This window comes from Phyllopteryx taeniolatus, chromosome 4 (genome assembly GCF_024500385.1).
Source record: "Phyllopteryx taeniolatus isolate TA_2022b chromosome 4, UOR_Ptae_1.2, whole genome shotgun sequence".
In the NCBI taxonomy this organism is placed as follows: Eukaryota; Metazoa; Chordata; class Actinopteri; order Syngnathiformes; family Syngnathidae; genus Phyllopteryx; species Phyllopteryx taeniolatus.
Window position 1 is genome coordinate 27,956,270 of NC_084505.1, and position 18,062 is coordinate 27,974,331.

The 18,062-nt window shown below is 47.1% G+C and overlaps 1 protein-coding gene across 3 annotated transcripts; it reads right to left on the minus strand.

Annotated features, from left to right (window-relative positions):
• Positions 1 to 131: 131 nt before the first annotated feature.
• Positions 132 to 17,577, minus strand: klf3 (Kruppel like factor 3 (basic)). Of its 3 annotated transcripts, none has more exons than XM_061771241.1 (6): positions 17,557 to 17,577; positions 8,193 to 8,253; positions 7,261 to 7,825; positions 5,924 to 6,071; positions 4,224 to 4,390; positions 132 to 2,719 (listed from the first exon to the last, which is right to left on the minus strand). In XM_061771241.1, the coding sequence occupies exons 2-6, from the start codon at positions 8,232 to 8,234 to the stop codon at positions 2,538 to 2,540; spliced, it is 1,104 nt and encodes a 367-aa protein (XP_061627225.1). In that variant the 5' UTR covers positions 8,235 to 8,253; positions 17,557 to 17,577; the 3' UTR covers positions 132 to 2,537. The 3 variants fall into 3 exon arrangements, with proteins under 3 accessions (XP_061627225.1, XP_061627223.1, XP_061627222.1); XM_061771239.1 differs by lacking the exon at positions 17,557 to 17,577 and adding an exon at positions 16,127 to 16,313; XM_061771238.1 differs by lacking the exon at positions 17,557 to 17,577 and adding an exon at positions 14,079 to 14,295.
• Between the last annotated feature and the right edge of the window lie 485 nt (positions 17,578 to 18,062).

The following is an 18,062-nucleotide window of genomic DNA, read 5'->3' on the forward strand; positions in this document are numbered from 1 at the left end:
GTACGAAACCTTGTAAACCACAGTAGAACTTTTCAGATTCTTCTTTCGGAACATTGAAAACATGTGAATAACTGTATGATTGTTTTGATGTGCTGCAGAGCAAAGAAACAGAAAGCGCACAATTCTGAAAATAGTATCAATAAGTTTATTAAGTGGTATGAATATTGTTTTAAAATAAATGCAAAATTGCAGACAAGACCTGTACAGTTATGTTCACAGTTTAACACATTCCCTTTGAATTACCAACATAGATTAAAAGGCGATAAGGTTCATGAATGGCAGACACATTGCAGAAATGTGTATATATTTGTCATTATTGAGTATCAAAATCGTGCTTAATAAAAACCTGTAATTGCCCTTTCAGTCTAACAATTAATTATAAAATATATATGAATATAATATATATTACAACTTATATTTGCAAAACCTTGACAAGCAAAAACAGGAAAAAGCTGATCTGTCGAGCCACTAGATTTGCCTGTTTAGTTTATATGTGGTTAAATGTATAACTTTGGAAAGGCTGTTTTGAATCTTACCTATAAAGTGCACACTGCATGGAGACATGGACACAAACAAGTTTTGTTTTGTTTGGTTCTCCGGAGGCTGTAAAGAAGGGGTCGCTGAATAATGGAAATTTGATTGGCATTCTGTCTGCATACATTGAAATATTGAAAGCAAATGATTCGCGTCCAGTCGCTCGCCAAGAATGATAGCATATCAGAGAGATTCTGTGTCAGCTTGATAGAAGAAATGCGACGTTTTGCTGCAATTTGCAATCCTTATGCAAGCCCTCACTGAAACAATAATGCCCCGCGTGCAGCAACGTTCACATTTCTGAATAAAAACATCCAAAATACTCGGAAGTCCCACTTTCTGACCCCGATTTCCTTAAGTGCATTTTTTGCCTGCGTGGCGTCCCGTTCAAAGTGGACACATAAGCGAACGCGTCGTTCCAGCTTTTCGACGCAGATGAGGTGTGCGCTGTTTCAATTTGAGGATTAGCATTAGCCCGGCTAGCCGCACTGCCGACAAGTGCGCCGCTAACGCTGTGTGACGTGATACAATGTGGAAAAGTTCACATTTCATTGGCCCTCGCCAGCAATTAAGAAACAAACGTGGTTCCTTTCAATCAACAGTTGGTTCGTGGCGCATTTGTGGATGCAAGCGATGTCAACATTTATTCCAAATCTTTGGTATGCGGCTAACGCGGGTCCGTGCACTCGTTCGTACGCTCATTGTCCTCACTAGTAAGACAACTACGTGCACCAGTAGGATATCAAATAAATTCTCAAACTGTTTGGATTAGATAGCATTTATGACCAGTTGGCTACTAGTACTAGTTGACAACTGCTTGCTAGTACTAGTACTACTAGTGGCATTATAACATTCTACAAGTTAATATCAAGCACTTCACTAGTAGTACTGGTTGCATGCAGATGTCAGCTCGTGCACAGTTTTGCTTGACTAGTAACATGAAGTTGTCCTGCTAGTATGCCAAACTTGTCCCGCTCATGAGTGAGGACAAAGAGTCTACTAGTACATGGACCTTAATCCAATATCGATGAAATACTCAAACGGCTTTACATAAACACGCGCCATTAAAAAAAAAAAAAGTGTGGCAAAGAAAAGACTTTTTTTATTGCCTCAATTGACTTTCCATGAAACCATTTGAACATTGAATAGAATCCTTGATAAGGAGGCTACTAATTGGGCCCATTAATGTTACTAGTGCAGCTAAGTAGTTTACTACTGAGGTGTAATTTCATACTAGTAGGCCAAAAATGGGATATAGTCGTGAAAAAACTTACTTGTAAGACACAGTCGTGCTACTTCTGCACCCTAGTCTTTCTACTAGTGCGCCAGAGCTAGTAAATGGACCTAAAGCTGGATATCAAGGATTCTGGAATCCTGTAAAGCATAGGTGTCAAACTCAAGGCCCGGGGGCCAGATGCGGCCCACCACATCATTTTATGTGGCCCGCGAAAGCAAATCATGCTCGTCAACTTCCGTGATTTTTGCTCAAATCTGGACCTAATTTCCAAATTGTCATAATAATAAAGAATAATGTTGAGAAATTGCATTTTTCTGTTACCAAACCCTTCTTCTACAGTAACTTAAACAATACTTGAACAAACTATTGTCCTTGTCTTCTGATTTCAATAGTATTTATCCCTCAATTTGTTGTGTAATGGTAAGAATGTGATTTGGTGATGAAACATTTCACTGTTCTAACGGCCCTCTGAGGGAAATCATAACTACAATGCGGCCCGAGACAAAAAAATGAGTTTGACACCCCTGCTGTAACAGCTCAAACAGTTTTCCATCCACATGCGGTTCTTTGTTAGGCCACAAGGGGGCAGCACTCTCAAACCAGCTGAGACGTCGCAAGCCCTTTGAAAAGAGAAATTCCCCAATTGCGCTGAAGACGAAATACGCTCAACTATTAGGAGGTTCGCACGAGTAGCAGTAAGAGGTGAAGGCGTCAACGGTCCAATGTCGAACCCTGCGTGCGGCAGGACTCGTCCTGTGCTGAAGATTCACACCAGCAGGTGGCGCTTCTTGTGCAAGGCCAGGTGGTCGGAGCGAGAAAAGCTGCGCTCGCAGTCGGGGCACTGGAAAGGTTTGACGCCCGTGTGCTTGCGGAAGTGTCGCGTGAGCTCGTCCGAGCGGGCGAACTTCCACGTGCAGCCTTCCCACATGCACTTGTACGGCTTCTCACCTGCGCGGGCGCACAAACACAAAATGCCGCAACGTGAGCTACGCAAAAACAGTGCAGTGTTGCTTTCGCAAGCGCACCAACACACCAAATGCCCCAAAAAGTGTTCCCTTGCCGTATTGTCGTTCGGAAACGGATCGATTTTTATGGGTTTACTTTACTGGGAAATTGTCTATTTAATGACCTACTGTAATGCCGCCGCATGTGGGAAAGGAGAGCCACAACCGCCGATGAACTTTTCAGCTGTTGATGAAATGTCGCAAAGCTCTTGGGCCATCATATCTATATCTGATATTCCTTTGCCATATTAATTTGGATTTATTCCAAACACCGTGTAATGCATTATATGTGGACACGAGAGGGGTGGCTTTTGTAATATTTCCTGCTACGGATTTTAATTGTCTTGTTTTTATCTGTGTGAAGCACTTTGGGTTGCAATTTTTAATTAATTAAAAAGCGTTATATGGGTGTTTATTTGATTTCGGGCACTTTTGATTTTCGTTTTTCTCCAAAAACTATATACACCGAGCTTAGCTTAATTGTCATCTTTCTGTGACTCAGAATCTGCTCATGTGCATGTAAATTGATTAAAAAAAAAAAAAAAAAAAAATTGCTCTTTTTGTCAGATACCCTAGAGAAATGTCATGACCGCCACAATGGCATATTGATTAAAAATCTTGTGATGGTAATGACATTGCAAAGTTTTGAGCTAACTGTGCTATGCTGGTAGAGTTAGCATTTTTTACTAGAACGATAGAGCTTCATATATCCAAACCCTGTGCTAAGGACAGGCTGAAAACTGTAAAATACCACCATAAAACCGCTCAAAAAATGTCGAAATATACTAATATCAACATGACATTTTAGACAACACTTATAATTAGGCACGCCCACTGCTAGTTATTTAAATTTTACATCAAGGACACAAAAAGGCCCGTAATCAAACACCCATATCAAGAAAATGTGATTGATTGATTGGCATGTTTTTTTTCGGGGGCCCCTCCAAAATGATATGATGCATCTCAAGGACCAATTCCATAACATTAAAGGTTTACATATTTAGAGTTCCTCAAACACATTGTAAACGTATTCAAACACAAAGAAAATTGCAATCCTAAAATGCAGTGGTGTCATTAGGCCCATTTTAGGGGGGCTTGGGGCTTCTCAAGCGCCCCCTCCCGAAAGTATTTGGTAATATGTGTTAATTGTGAAGGTTCATAGTGCTAGCACCCCTCAAAAAATATTGCTCTCCACAAAACCACAATACTGTACATATTGAAATGTCTTTGTTTAATACAGTCCATGTGCCTTTAAGAGGCGGGGCCTAATGGGGTGGCATTCAGTGGTTCAGAGCTTCTAAAATGTCTTGTTTACTGTCTACTTGAATTTACGTGGCTGTGTTCAGTGTGACGTCGTGCGGGTCGGTAGCGCACGCTCGCTCTCGTATTGTATTGTGCGCATGCACCGAACGTTGTGTCGGGGAAGTAGCGAAGCGCCCCCATCTTACCGGTGTGCGTCCTGCGGTGCGCTTTGAGGTGCGAACTCTTCGTGTAGACTTTGTTGCAGCCGGAGAAATCGCAGCGGTGGATTCTTCTCTTCTTCAGCGAGTCTGGAGAGTCGGCGGCGAGAGGATGTTGAGCGGCCGAGTGGACGATCACGGACGGGTTGTTGCCCCTAAACGCGCGGCGACAAGACAGCGGAAGATGTGAGCGACGGTGTCACGTGTTAACAGCAGCCCGAAAATCCCACCAGCGTTTTTGTCATTTGGCGGCGCCATCGTAACGTCTGCCTGGCAGGAGGTTGAAAAACCCCTCCCGCTTTTTCCAGTCCACCACACCGTTTGCTTTTCTTTCGTCGCCTTTTGTCTCGGAACGGACCAAAATCGTTGAAGTGCTGCACAAAGCCCACTACATACGTTGATCAATAACTCGGGAGGAATCCATCGGGACAAAAACTAGAACTTACTCAGATCCTGCTCACTGATCTAAAGTCTCAGGAGATTTGTTGACATCGCCCCGATGTTACACACGGAATTGCATGCCACAAATCGTGCCGCCTTTAGGGCGTTTGACTTGGGAGGTTCCGGTGTGGCGGAATGGTTTGCAAGGAAACGGGACGACCTTCACAAAAGCTTCACCTTGAGCACAATGTAGAAGAAAGCGACTGTTTTTGAATTGTTTAAAAAGAAGAGGACTAGTGGTCTCTCCACATTAACACTCGCAGAAAAACACGGGAAGCGAAAAGGAGGGCGCGGTTGCGAAAGACAGAACAGGAAGCGCAAGAGCGGCCACGGCAGGATTCGGATGGCCGACGCAAACTCGTAAGGCCGGCTCGTCGCGTGCAGACTCGCAGCCGTGGAGAAGAAAAGAAGAAAGCGAAGGAATTTGGAATGGAGATGGTATCAAATGTACCTCCTGTTCTCATCAAGCGTAGCTTTTTTTTTTTTTCGTTCACCATAAAAGTCTTTATTATCAAGTACAATATTACTGTAGCATAATTAACCAATGTTTATTCATGAACACATACTAACATGCAACATCTTCATCTTGTTTCTTTTGTCTTTTTTATTGTTTTTAGATTTAAAAAATCCACAATGCTGCGCTTTGTATTTGTTTTGATCTATTTGTCTGTGTATTTAACATTATTATGACACTTGCAGTTCACCTCCAAGTCGGGGGTGTCGCTACGGCTGCTATTGGCTCGGACGCCGCAGGGTGCAGTTTCCTCTGCGTTTTCTGGCCTTTTCCGGTAGCCGTTTTTAACTTTCCTTTCCGGAACAAGGAACGAAGCAACAACAATGGCGACCGTGGAACACCGTCTGCTAGAACAAATGGACCTAGATGACCAGATGGTACGTTTCATTATGTAGTTCAACTACACTCATATTTAAGTTATTGGTTCATGTTGATGTAACTGTAACTTGTGCGGCGTGCATTACCAAGTAATGGGTACGGTTAAGCGAATGCTTTTTTTGTACTGTGGATAAGTGATATTCCTGCCACTTGCCAGCTGCTGAAAGAAGCTAAGAAAGTTACTCGTTTCTAACTTGGTTACTTTTGAAATCAAGTAATCAGTAAAGTAAGTAAGTTACTTTTTCAAGGTAACTGCGGCAACACTGCCCGCCAACGTCAGCTATGTGAAACACTAGATGAGCAAAGAACAGCTAACGACGCACCAGGGGGAGCCGCTCGTCGTGCGTCGACTTACTCGTATTCGTGCGGTATCCTGATGACCGGCGACTTCATGTCGTGGCCGCCGTGGCGCTCGTGAACGAGTTCGGGACGAGGCTCGCTTTTGATTCGCTCGTGCACGTCGAAGGCGTCGCCTCGCCCGTCTGATGATTTTGGAGATTGAACTAAGAGGCAACAAAGAAAAACATGTGAGCCGCTGGTCGTGCTTTGCGTTTGGTCACATTCAAACATGAGTTTCAAATGGGTACCCGCCATCTTGTACAGTAATAAGAGATCTCGATTTACTCAAGTAACTTTGTGAAGTCTTTGTGATTACTTTGCACTGCAACCTCATTTTGTACAAACGTTTGTATTTTGCTCGCTGGCTGGTCATGCTCAGGAAGTTCGCGTTCCCTACCTTCGCGTGACTTTTGAGTATACAGTGGGTACGGAAAGGAAGTAATGAATGCGGCCAAGTACGGGGATATCCTGGACCAAAACCTTCTCCAGAGTGCTCAGGACCTCAGATTGAGCCGAAGGTTCACCTTCCAACAAGACAATGGCCTGAAGCACACAGCTAAAATACCGGAGGAGTGGCTTCAGAACAACTCAGTGACTGTTCTTGACTGGCCCAGCCAGAGCCCTGACTTAAACCCAATTGAGCATCTCTGGAGAGACCTAAAAATGGCTGCCCACCAACGTTCAGCATCCAACCTGACAGAACTGGAGAGGATCTGCAAGGAGGAACGGCGGAGGATCCCCAAATCCAGGTATGAAGAATTTGTTGCATCATTCTCAAAAAGACTCGTGGCTGGATTAGCTCAAAAGGGGCTTCTGCTAAATACTCAGCAAAGGCTCTGAATACTTATGGCTGTGGGATATTTCAGTTTTTCTTTTTTAATCCATCAGCAATAATGTCAACAATTCCGTTTTTTTTTCTGTCAATATGGGGTGCTGTGTGGACATGAATGGGGGGGGGGGGGGGGGGGGGGTGGAAAGAACTTCAATGATATTAGCAAATATAACAAAGAGTGAAAAATCTGAATACTTTTCCGTAGCCACCGTATGCTGCATGCTGGTTGTTTTTGGAGTGTGTTCAGCACAATTTGGCTTTTGGCATGCTGACAACAACATTAGCATTAGCTACCACTGCTTTTGCGGCAGTGGATTTCTGCTGAAAATGACTACAAAAAAAGGAGATCGATTTGAAAATGTTTTTATCTTTTTCAATGGAATGTTAAAAACATTCCATTGAAATAGATTTTTCGATAGAATGATTTCAATATGATTTTCACGGAACAATGACAAATACGAATGTGTGTGTTTTGTTTTGGGGTTTGCTGAAGCAAATAAAAGCAAGAAATGAGGACGCACCTGTCCTGTGCTCTCTGCTTCGATGATGATGATGATGATGGTGACGATGATGGTCATCGTCCGCAGTAACAGGCGGGCTCACCATGATGGGCTGACGCAGGTGGAGAGGGGAGGGGTACAGGACCGACAGAGGCACCATGACCGGAGACACCATGACCCCCGAGCTCTGGATGACCCCCGACCCCGCGCCCATCAGAGGAGCCACCACGGCGGGGTACGACAGCGAGGCGGCGGGCGGCGGGAGAGCGCCGGACGGCGAGGGGTGCCGCCGGGCCAGCTGGGGGGAGCGGCGCGGGGAGGCGTGGCCGCCGGCGCCGTAAGGCGACGGCGGGGTGCCGCGCGACGACGCCGGGGAAGAGGCGGACGAGCAGTGAGGGGACGAGGAGGAGGACGAGGAGCGCTTGCTTAGGGACAGGTCGACAGGCTCCAGCTGGCTCGACAGGTCGCCGGAGCCCGCGTGCGACTGGGTGAGGGCCTGCGCGTGGCCGCGGCAGTAGAGGTGGGCCGGATGGGAGAAGATGACTCCGTACGACTCCGGGCTTTTCACCAGCGATGAATAGAAGGACTGCGAAAGCGAGGAGAGGAGAGGATGCGAGAGGAGGGAAAGGGAACAAAAGAGCAGAGTTGAACAGCGAAAACAAGCTTCTAGCTCGCCAACAAATGGCAGCGCAGCTCGGCTCGGGAATGTCGCTCCCACGCGCGGGTCGATTAGCTTGCTGTACGGCGACCATTGTATGCAAATGTCCACACCGGAATGTCCAGGAAGAGTGGGAATGTGGGAACTGGGAACCGGGCCGTCTCGACACGTAGCATGAGTGCGGGTCGCTCTGCGCGCGCTACGGTGTGGCGTGGAAAACATGCTCGGGCATGACGCTAGCGCACGCGCGTGAGCACTCGGTATGCTACACCACACACACGCACACACGTCTTACCGTTTCCATGTCTGTCTTCAGAGGGTAATCATACATCAGCATGGCTGCAAAGGCCGAACTCCTGCAACGTACACACAAACACACACAAACAGCCATTGAGACACTCTGGACGCATGATTTGGTTTCACCGAAGGAAGCCAAAAGGGTACAATGTCCTACGCTGTCATGTGGGCAGCACGAGCGGTTAGCGATTGTCGCGTTGGGGGTTGAAATGTGGGCTGTTGGCCTCCCTGTGTGGACCATTATTTTGTAAAAGATTCAACTATAAATTGATCCAGATTGAAAAATCATGAAATGATGATTCATTGACTGTTTTTGTCTGTTACATCCGTCAGAAATGAAAACGGTGATTGTTTTCCAAAGTAAAAGTAGACGTTTGCAAATGTCTTAATTTGGTTAAACGCCAAAAAAATAATCCATTGAAATCAGGATTTGGACAATTTAAAGTTAAACGATGGCTCCAAACAAGGAATTTTAGCAGCTGTTGATACACTTGATGATTGATGAGTTGTGGCACCTCAAGTTTTCTCCACCTGCGCTCATTGTAAAGGTGATCAATTGCACCCCCAAAAACATCGCAAATAGTGAAAATCTGCAGATAATTCACGTTATTATAATTCCATTGAAATAAAATTTCTTTTTAATGTTGTTGTTTTTTTAAACCAAGAAATTCTTGAAAAAGCAGGGAGGAATTCCCACTTAGCGTTTTTCGGGTCGGGTTCGCCACAAAAAAAGAAAAATCAAAACTCAAACAAGAACTGAAAAAAAAAGAAAAGGGGCGAAGCGCGAGTATGGGGGGCACTGTCCATGACGTCGCACGACAATGATGCGTATAGCAGGAGAATTAGCATGCGCATGTCCGCTGTAAGCACAATGACTGGTCCTAAAAAAGTGTGCGCACGTGTTCGCGACAGCATTTAGCCAACACGAATAAAAGTGCTAATAACACGAATGTTATTAGCACCCTAACATGCAAGAACGGGTGTGTGTGTGCGTGACCTGATTCAAGTCAACAGTCAGGAGACAAGTTAGCCTTTAATTATTAACAAACGGGCAAGAACGCAGGGCATCACACCCTTCCAAAACAGACACACGCGCGCGCACACACACACTTGCTGTGAGTCCAGATGGAGAACGGACCAATGGGAGAGCGGCAAGCTTTGCTCGCTGGGTCAGGAAAGCTGCCAACACGACGACAGAGGCGTCGCCCGTCGCGCGGCTCCGGAGAAACAAAGCGGCGGCAGTCGGGTGTGGCCCGTGCGTGCGTGGGTGGGTCTGCGTTGTAAAGCGGCTTTGTGTTGTGGTGCGGTTCACGCGGAGGTCAAGCGGCCTGCCGATCGGGTGACGGCAAGAGCGCAAACAGGCATTTCTTCACCACGTCTGTGACAACACGTTCAACAGCTTCTCCGCTCCCAACTGTTCGGACGGCGCTCGGCCCCGAGTCCGACTTCAACAATGAGAAAATTGTTTCTGCGTTCAAAACAACTTTTTTACCACCGTCGTTCCCCTTCACTTTTTTTCCCTGAATTTGCTGATTGCAATCCGGATCGTTCAGCTACTTCTAGTTGTCGAGTTAGTTCTTATATGACCGTTTGACTTCTTTCCACATTTCATATTCCACTTTGCCTAAGCACCTTTCTACAGTTGCAGGCTTAAATATTGGGACACCTTGAAACTTCCCCAACAAGACAGCAAAAAGCCACCAAATATTGAAGACTTCTGGGAAGACTTTAGAGAAGATTTTGGAAACTGGACCTGATGAAGGGTCGCTGTTGTAGTTCATCCCAAAGTTGTTCGATGGCCTCCGGATATCTTCCGACCTAACGATCACGTTACATAAATCCCAACGGGACTTTTTTGTGGCAAGCTGTTGTGAAATTGAAACAGATTGCAAAAAATAACAGTCACAAGATCCCTCCCAAGTTCTGTGCATTCGTGTAACTCCTCGAAAGATAATTGTCGAACATTTCATGTCCTTCCTCAAAGGTTGATTTCTGCTCGGAGGGTTCAAGCTTCTTGTCTGAACAGGCGCCACGCAGCGCAAGTTGACAGATGCGAGGCCACACACACACACACACACATGCAGTCGCTCACTTTTCTGCATATTATCGTCTTTACATTATTCATTTGGTGAGTCTTCTTTAGGTCCAAAGACAATAAAGCTACATAAATCTAAATTGTTATTATTATCAATTATGATTATTTTTTCTTCTGCAAGGAAGTCGAGACCAAGTAGATTACCGCATGACAAGAGACAAACCTGATGTATCACAATCGGAGCAGTCTGAAAGGGGAAGTGACCAAAAAAAGTAAAAAAGATTTGAAAGATGCAAAATGAAGCGGAAGTGACAGCGAGCCAGGAAAGGCGACAAAATAATAAGGAACAGATTTAGCGAGTCCGACTTCAATCAAGTGGGATTGAGATATTCCATGTTGTTTGCTAATCAGAATCAGAATCACCTTTATTTTGCCAAGTATGTCCAAAAACACACAAGGAATTTGTCTCCGGTAGTTGGAGCCGCTCTCGTACGACAACGGACGGTCAATTGACAAGAGAAAGACATTGCGAAAAACAGTCACTGAGCAATAAAAGGTTGCTAGTATTTTTTTTGTCCTCTAGCACTTTGAATGACTAATATTGCAATAGTCCGGGTCCAATGAGCATTGTGCAAAGGGTGCCGAGACTTCAAGGAGTGTATGCAAGTTTAAAGTGACAAGTTGTGCGATAATCTGGGACAATGTCGATTGTGCAAATGTTGCAGATACTCCTCAGTCGATTGTGCAAATGGTACAGATGCTACTCTGGCATGAGTTGCCAGTATTGGTCAACAACAGCAATATGCAAATAGTGCAGCGTGGCGAGACTACTACAGTGAGTGCACGAGTAATGTATCATTGGCCCCACAGAAATGTGACAACAAACTTGAGACAAAAAAAATGGCGGCATGTTGCAATGGAATTGTAGGTTAGCTGTTTAAGAAGTTGATGGCAAGAGGGAAGAAGCTGTTGGAATGTCTGCTAGTTCTAGTTTGCATTGATCGGTAGCGCCGACCTGAGGGAAGGAGACGGAAGACCGGGATGCGGAGGGTCCGAGAGGATTTTGCACGCTTTGTCTTAGTTCTGGCAGCGTGCAAGTCCTCAAGGGTGGGTAGGGGGGTACCGAGAATACTTTCAGCAGTTTTGATTGTTGCAGTCGGAGTTTGTCCTTCTTTGTAGCAGCAGCAAACCAGGCTGTGATGGAAGAACACAAGACTGATTCGATGACCGCTGTGTAGAACTGCCTCAGCAGCTCCCGTGGCAGGCCGCGCTTCCTCAGAAGCCGCAGGAAGTACATCCTCTGCTGGGCCTTTTTGAGGACGGAGTTGATGTTGAGCGCCCTCTTCAGGTCCTGAGAGACTGTAATTCCAAGGAACTTGAAGGTCTCGAGGTGGACACAAGGCAGCTAATGTTTGTGTTTCACATATAAACGACAGCTAATAAGGTAATAACGTGGACACTTGCCACCACAGCGTTAGGAACACAGGCACATTCGAATGGGACTTTGATATCGCGAGGCTGGTTGAGCGACAATTTGCTCGTTTTTACAGTGAATTGTCCCGTAGGAAATAACGGAAATAGAATCCATCTGTTCCAAAACATTTACAGGCAGCAACATTTGAACATCCTTTCCCGTCATTCAAGTCTACAAGAGACAATATTCACCGGAAGCCATCTTAACTCTGACAAGTCAAGACAGCCGAAGTATTGCATGAAATACTAAAAAAAAGTTGTAGCACACACAAAAAACTACAACCACAATAAGCAAAATATTGCTGGACGGGTGCCTCTGTGTGCGTGCCAATAAAAGCTGAGCATTATTTGGGATGCGGCTCTTGTGTTGCAGATCGCTGCCTTCGTGCCTGATGTGCTCGCTTGAGCTCCTTTTGTTGTCACGCTTTGAAGAAAACAACTTTTTTGCTATTGGCTCAAATTGACCTGCTGGAAATGACACAACACCGCGCACGCGCGTGTGTGCTGCACCCACTTTGTAAATAAGTAGCCTACCTGTGCACTCTTCGTGTGTGTGCGTGTGGTCTGCAAATATTGTCCTTTTCGGTCAGCGGCGCTACTGTGTGCTCAACCCCGTGTGACACCTCCCACTTGAACCTCCTCTCTCCCTGAACACATCGTCGTCATCTTCGTCTTCCTCACCCGTCCTCGGCCGCTCGCTCTCATCTCTCTCCGTGGATGATAAAGAACAACATGACTGAGGGAGGAAAATATTGCGGCTTGGAGTCCCTGGCCACTGACTTAACCGCACGCGCACGCACACACGCAGTTGTTCAGTGCACACAGCCACACACTATGTTTCTGCTTGCTCAACAGAATACACACATTAAATCACTAAAGGCCTAAATTATAACAGACATGGACACATGCTCATACGTGCACACGCACGCACGCACGCACACACACACGCGCACAGAGGCTTTTGTGTGTGTGTGCACACTCTAATGGCAAAACTACTGGAGATGATGAGATCACCAGAGAGCGCACAAACCTCCAGACGACAGCTTTGTCCAAGAAACACGCCACAACTCACATTTCTCCACATTCTTTTTGGTCTTCTCGGTCTTTACGGACTCATTTCCACTGTGAGCTCATTCCTACTTTACCCCCATCCGCCCCTCTTACCCTTCAGGGACGGAACTGATTAGCGCTGACTGATTAGCATGCTAACTGCATGACTCATCAAGGTGGTGAGCTAATATCGGCGTCAGTGGGGCCGCTTTTATTTACACCCTCAAATAGGTGAGAAGGTTTATGTTTACTGTATGTGACAACAACCGAGTGAACTTGTTTACTTCACACACACACACACACAACAGTGTTGCCAAAATGATCCCCGTTGACAAGAACTGAACAACAGCCGAAGACACTGTGATTTGCATGCCAGGCCAGTAGGTGGCGTGTTGTACAAATCTGTATCAACGCACAAAAAACATGAAAGTATCTTTGAAAAACCCTATGTCTGCGCCTATATGTGCGACGTATAAGACGTTTGTTCCTTTCTCCGCTGCGCGTCCGACTCACTCGATTCAACAGGGCTCTACTCGCAATTTCCGCAAGCAAAAACTGGTCCTATCGCACCAGGTACTTTTTACCTGGTCAGTCGGCCTTCCACGCATACGGAGGCAATACCAAACAGATAAAACAACTTCTGGTCGCTCATTGCCAAGACCAAAATAAACAAACACACACATGCTAACGGTAGCTTCCCCTGTTGCTGTGGCTGCTGCAGGATTGTCCTCCACAGTCTCCAGCTCGCTGCAGCGGCCCGTTTTTCAGTTGCCCACACTCGCCTCAAACAAAATTGGTCTCCTTACCGACTTCTGCGAGTGAATATGGCCGACCGTTCTCCCCCATCGTTGTTGCGTGTTAGCGTCTCACTCCAAGTGTTGTCAGTTTGCCGCGGTACAATTCGGAAATACCAAACGGAGTCCAGCCGTTACTGCGCTGTGTCGTATTTGGAACCAAAGTCTGCTGGATGCGGGAGCTGTGAAGTAAACGCGCGCTTTTCCGGCGGCTACGACAGCGGCGTGTTCCGCCATTATTGTGCTGATTGTGACGTGCTTCCGCGTGGCCAAGCGCAACACTTATCGGCTGGATGTTTTTTAGCACAAAACGCAAGGTTTGCAAAAAGATTCACTTTAAAAAAGCTTTTTTTAAAATCACGGATGCGTTTTCACGTTCCGACATGCCACTGTCACGTAAACCAACAACATTTGATCCGTTTTCAGCTAAAAACGGCCACTTCACGCTTCATCTCCGACAGACGAGCTCAACGTCCGCCGATGAGCTTCGTCTCCATCGTGATGATGAACATCTCGCTGAGCGAACCCTCACCGGCGGAGACCGTCACTTGCAAGGCCACTCGGAAGTTTCTGCAGAGCCAGACGCAAGACGGGCATCGGTCGGGAAGGATCGAGCCCAATCCGGCATCACGCGCGCACGCACTTGAAGACGCGCCGCAGCTGACACGTGCGTGCTCTTCAAGTCGTGCACTCGGCAGAGAGGTGAAGCTTTCCAGAGAGCGGCGGAAGCTCTCGCACTGTTATTATTTCCACACGGCGTGATGGGTTGAAGAGAGGGAAGCCAGAGAAAGAAAGGGAAGAAGGGGGGCGGACGGGGGGTAGGGAGGGGGGGGGGGGGGGCTGCTGGGGGGCTGTGGTTTCCTGTCTCGCTCCCCCCCCCCCCCAACAAAAACACTTCACCTCCCTACCTAAATAATAGGAGAGGGGGAATGGAAGAAAAACAGAAAACAGCCACTCTGACCTAAACTATGTCAAACTGGGACAAACCAGGAAGCAAATATGACAAAACTGACAATCAACCTCAAACAAGGGCAGGCGCTGTGTGTGTGCGTGTGTGCGTGTGCGTGTGTGTGTGTGTGGGAGGCGGGAAGAGACAGATCCGGTGGTTGAGACGCAGGGGTTGTGTAACAGCTTGTGTGCGTTTGGTTTTACGGGCCGCGTGCGTACGTGCGTGTGCGCGCGTGCGTGCTCGCTTCGTCCGATTCTTCACCAAATGTTCGGCAGCCGCCAGTTTAATGTTTAGCTCTTATGTTCCGCAAGACGTGCCCTTTGAGCAGCGTGTGCGCGTGTGCGCGCGCGCGTGTGCGTGCACTCTTACGCATTTTGTTCCAGCAGATAACATCAGCATGTTGATTCAGGGAAAGAGGCGCAGAGACGGGAGGGGTAATGGGGGCGTGTGCGTGCGTGTGTGTGCGGGGGGGCTGGGGGGTGTTGGCCCCTGAGACAAACTTGTGTCCAAATAATCATAAATAACTTTCCTTAAAGGTCCAGCAGCGCACACAAAGGACTATGAAGTCAGACAAAGAGGCTGCGGTTTAACCCCCCCCCCCTTAACCCCCTCCCTCGCCGGTCCCTGCTCGGCCTCTAAACAGGATGAGGGCTTCATATGCCGAGAGGAATGCGTGACGCAAGCCTCGGCCTTGAAACAAAGCACAGGAAACGCGCAGACACACACGACGAGGAGACGGAGGGACGCGCCCGGCCGGGAGGACGCGGCAGGCGCATCGCGTCACTCGCGCACCTGCGCCCCTCCACACGCGCCGCCGGATTTGGCGTCGTATTCGCTCCGAAGGACGACATTTCAAGCTTTGCGCTTCCCAGCCACAACTTGCCGCCCCGCGAGGGATCGAACGTGCAAACCTTTAGTCGCGGGACGCAGTTGCAACCACTTTGCCTCCCAGACAGACCGCCCGGATGTGCGGGGAATCGAACCTGAACTCTTCGGTCGCCTCGTGCAGTTGTACCCACTTGCTCATAAACATCAGAATCGTGAAACACGCACGCGCGGAAATCACATGGCGCAAGTGCACACGTGGAATTGGACCTGGACCCTTCAGTTGCGGGCCGCCGTCGCAAACGCTGGTCTGCACCTCAATTGAAACGCAACTACTTGTCCTTGTTCAAATTTAAGCACACCCCCCCCCCCCCCAATCTGAATAAATTTAATCACACACACACACGAGCACAAGAAGATTGCCCGGTATAGCCTTGGGAATCGAACCACCGACTCTCAACCTGCGGTGCGCATTGACAACCACTTTCGCACAGGCGGCACATTCGAGTTGCGTTTCCATTTTTGACTGCCGACTACATGGAAGGAATTGAACCGACGATCCTTTGTCCGAAAAGAATCGAAATGTTAGTTAGGTGCATTTCTTTTTCGTTGCAATATTAAAGAGGACTTTTCAACGGTAACGAAATGAAAAGATCCTTCTAATGTCGCCCACAGGTCAATAAATGTTACAATATATGAAACGAAACTTTCTCCAATCTCTCAACGAGCCAAAAGAACACACCGAAGTGTTTTGTTGTTGTTGTTGTTGTTGTTTCCGAACGACTTCAGACAAAGGTCAGACTGACCTTTGAGATGGAGCAGGGGCCGTCTACTTGCTGGACAAACGACTCGGAAGCACTTCCCGGACGCGCTTTAGTCCGCCGCAACGCGACTCCGCTTCGGCGTCTCTGGCATCAGAACGGCCGTCGAAGCTGCGAACTTGCCGGGGTCGCGCGTCCTCCGCAAAACTGCTGCTGTCACATGATCCGCTCGCGCTTTTCTCCCTGGGGGCGGGGCCGGGGCGGGGCCACTCCCAATGTTCGCTCATTAACCAAACACGACTTATGGGAAATGATCTCTATTTCAGTTTATTATTTCATATATTCTTGAAATAATTTCTTTTTTATATTATACACACACACACACACACATATACGCAGAGGAAATTAGGTAAGGGAGCGGAAGTGTCATTGCCCTCTGCTCCCGCCGCTCAACTCGTCCGTAAACAAACACTGTGCAGCTCAGCTTCTGGCTAGCGATGTTTCAAAAACAAAAAGAAAATCGAGAGGTACAAAGGCAAGTGTCGGAAAACCTCTTCAAATGGAGTCAAAGTAATTCATCAAATCCTGATTGGTGTTTTTATGGAATCCTGTTTCCCACCAGTCAAAGTGTTACCGTTGCACTCGTCTGCGTCGTTCATTTCCTCTAAAGAAGACAAAGTGTTGCTGTCGCACGTTTGCGAAAATGAAACAATTGCCGCTCTTGCGCTTTTGTTCTTTAAACGCCATTAAATCTGTCCCCCGCGTAAACACGAGATTAGACCTGGGAAATCATGTTTGATGTTCATGTTTACACGCTTTCACTTTCATCATGAACTCCCGATGAGTCAGACAAAGCAGTTACAAAAGATCTTTTTTGACGCGGACTAAGAGGCATTGAATGCAATTTATCCTGAATCCTTTTAAAGTGCGGTCGCTGAAATACTAAATACTTGAAATAGCAGCGTGTGCGCGAGGCGCGAATGAATAATGCGTGAAATTGGAAAGCGTCTTGGAGTGCCCAGAAAAGCGCTATAGAAGTGTCGTACGTTATTATCACGATTATTGTTGTACAATGTCCCACCTACTTGATCTTGTTTCGACGCGATACATGACAAGAGCAATTCAAGTTTGAGACTGCCATCATTATTATATAAGACTTATTTTACTAATTTATTTTTTGTGTGCTCATGATTGTTTTGAGGTTAGTCGCGTCAACATAAAAGCCATTTGAATTGTTTATTTTCCCCGAATGAGGGAATGAAAAATAATCTTGTACTGACGGCGCAGGCGGGGCTCAGTAAGATTTTGTTTCATAAAACAATAAATGGCGAACTCGCCCTCTGATGACGGTCGCGGTTCGACGATGGCTCAAAGCGCCAAACGACGGCAACCGCTGCGAAACGAGACAACAACAATGCAAAATGGTGTCCTCACAACTTCGACGGCGTGAGACAAACGTGCAGAGGAAGCGTTACCGTTGTGCGATGAGTGATTCAGAGCTGAGACGTTTCACACGAAGAAGAAATAAACCCAGCTTAGTTTCCGATGCGCATTGTGTTCTGTGATGTTGGTGTCAATGAAGTCATATTGCACTGAACGGAACACGACAGAGACGCGTACTCACATTTCCTGTTCTGTGGTCGTCGGGCTCGGGGAGGAACGGAATAATTGTAGCGCTCTGACGTATTCTAAACACGTCATGTGATTACATCGTTAGGATTCATTTGCATGATTCCATTCTTCATGCGGGCGAGAGAGAGAGAGAGAGAGAGAGAGGCCGCTTGTTGATTTGATTCATCGCGCGCTTTCAAACTCGTGGGCAGAGCGAACTTTTCAGGAGTTGAAACAAGAGGCCGAAAGGTCACGTGGAAGGCGTGTCCGCTTTTTTGTTGGCCAACAGCAAGCAGACGCCGGAAACCGGAATTGCGCGCGTTGTCTTCCCAAACGCGACCACTTTGGGAAGGGAAACCAAGAGAATGCG

What these genes read in the sequence shown, in the direction of transcription:
- klf3 (XM_061771238.1), bottom strand. Translation starts at nt 14,143, where the DNA reads ATGCCCGTCTTGCGTCTGGCTCTGCAGAAACTTCCGAGTGGCCTTGCA. An exon ending in TGAAGACAGACATGGAAACG is followed by an intron (nt 7,826 to 8,192) that starts GTAAGACGTGTG and finishes TCGCTTTCGCAG; the next exon opens with TCCTTCTATTCATCGCTGGT. An exon ending in GCACCGCAGGACGCACACCG is followed by an intron (nt 2,720 to 4,223) that starts GTAAGATGGGGG and finishes GCGCCCGCGCAG; the next exon opens with GTGAGAAGCCGTACAAGTGC.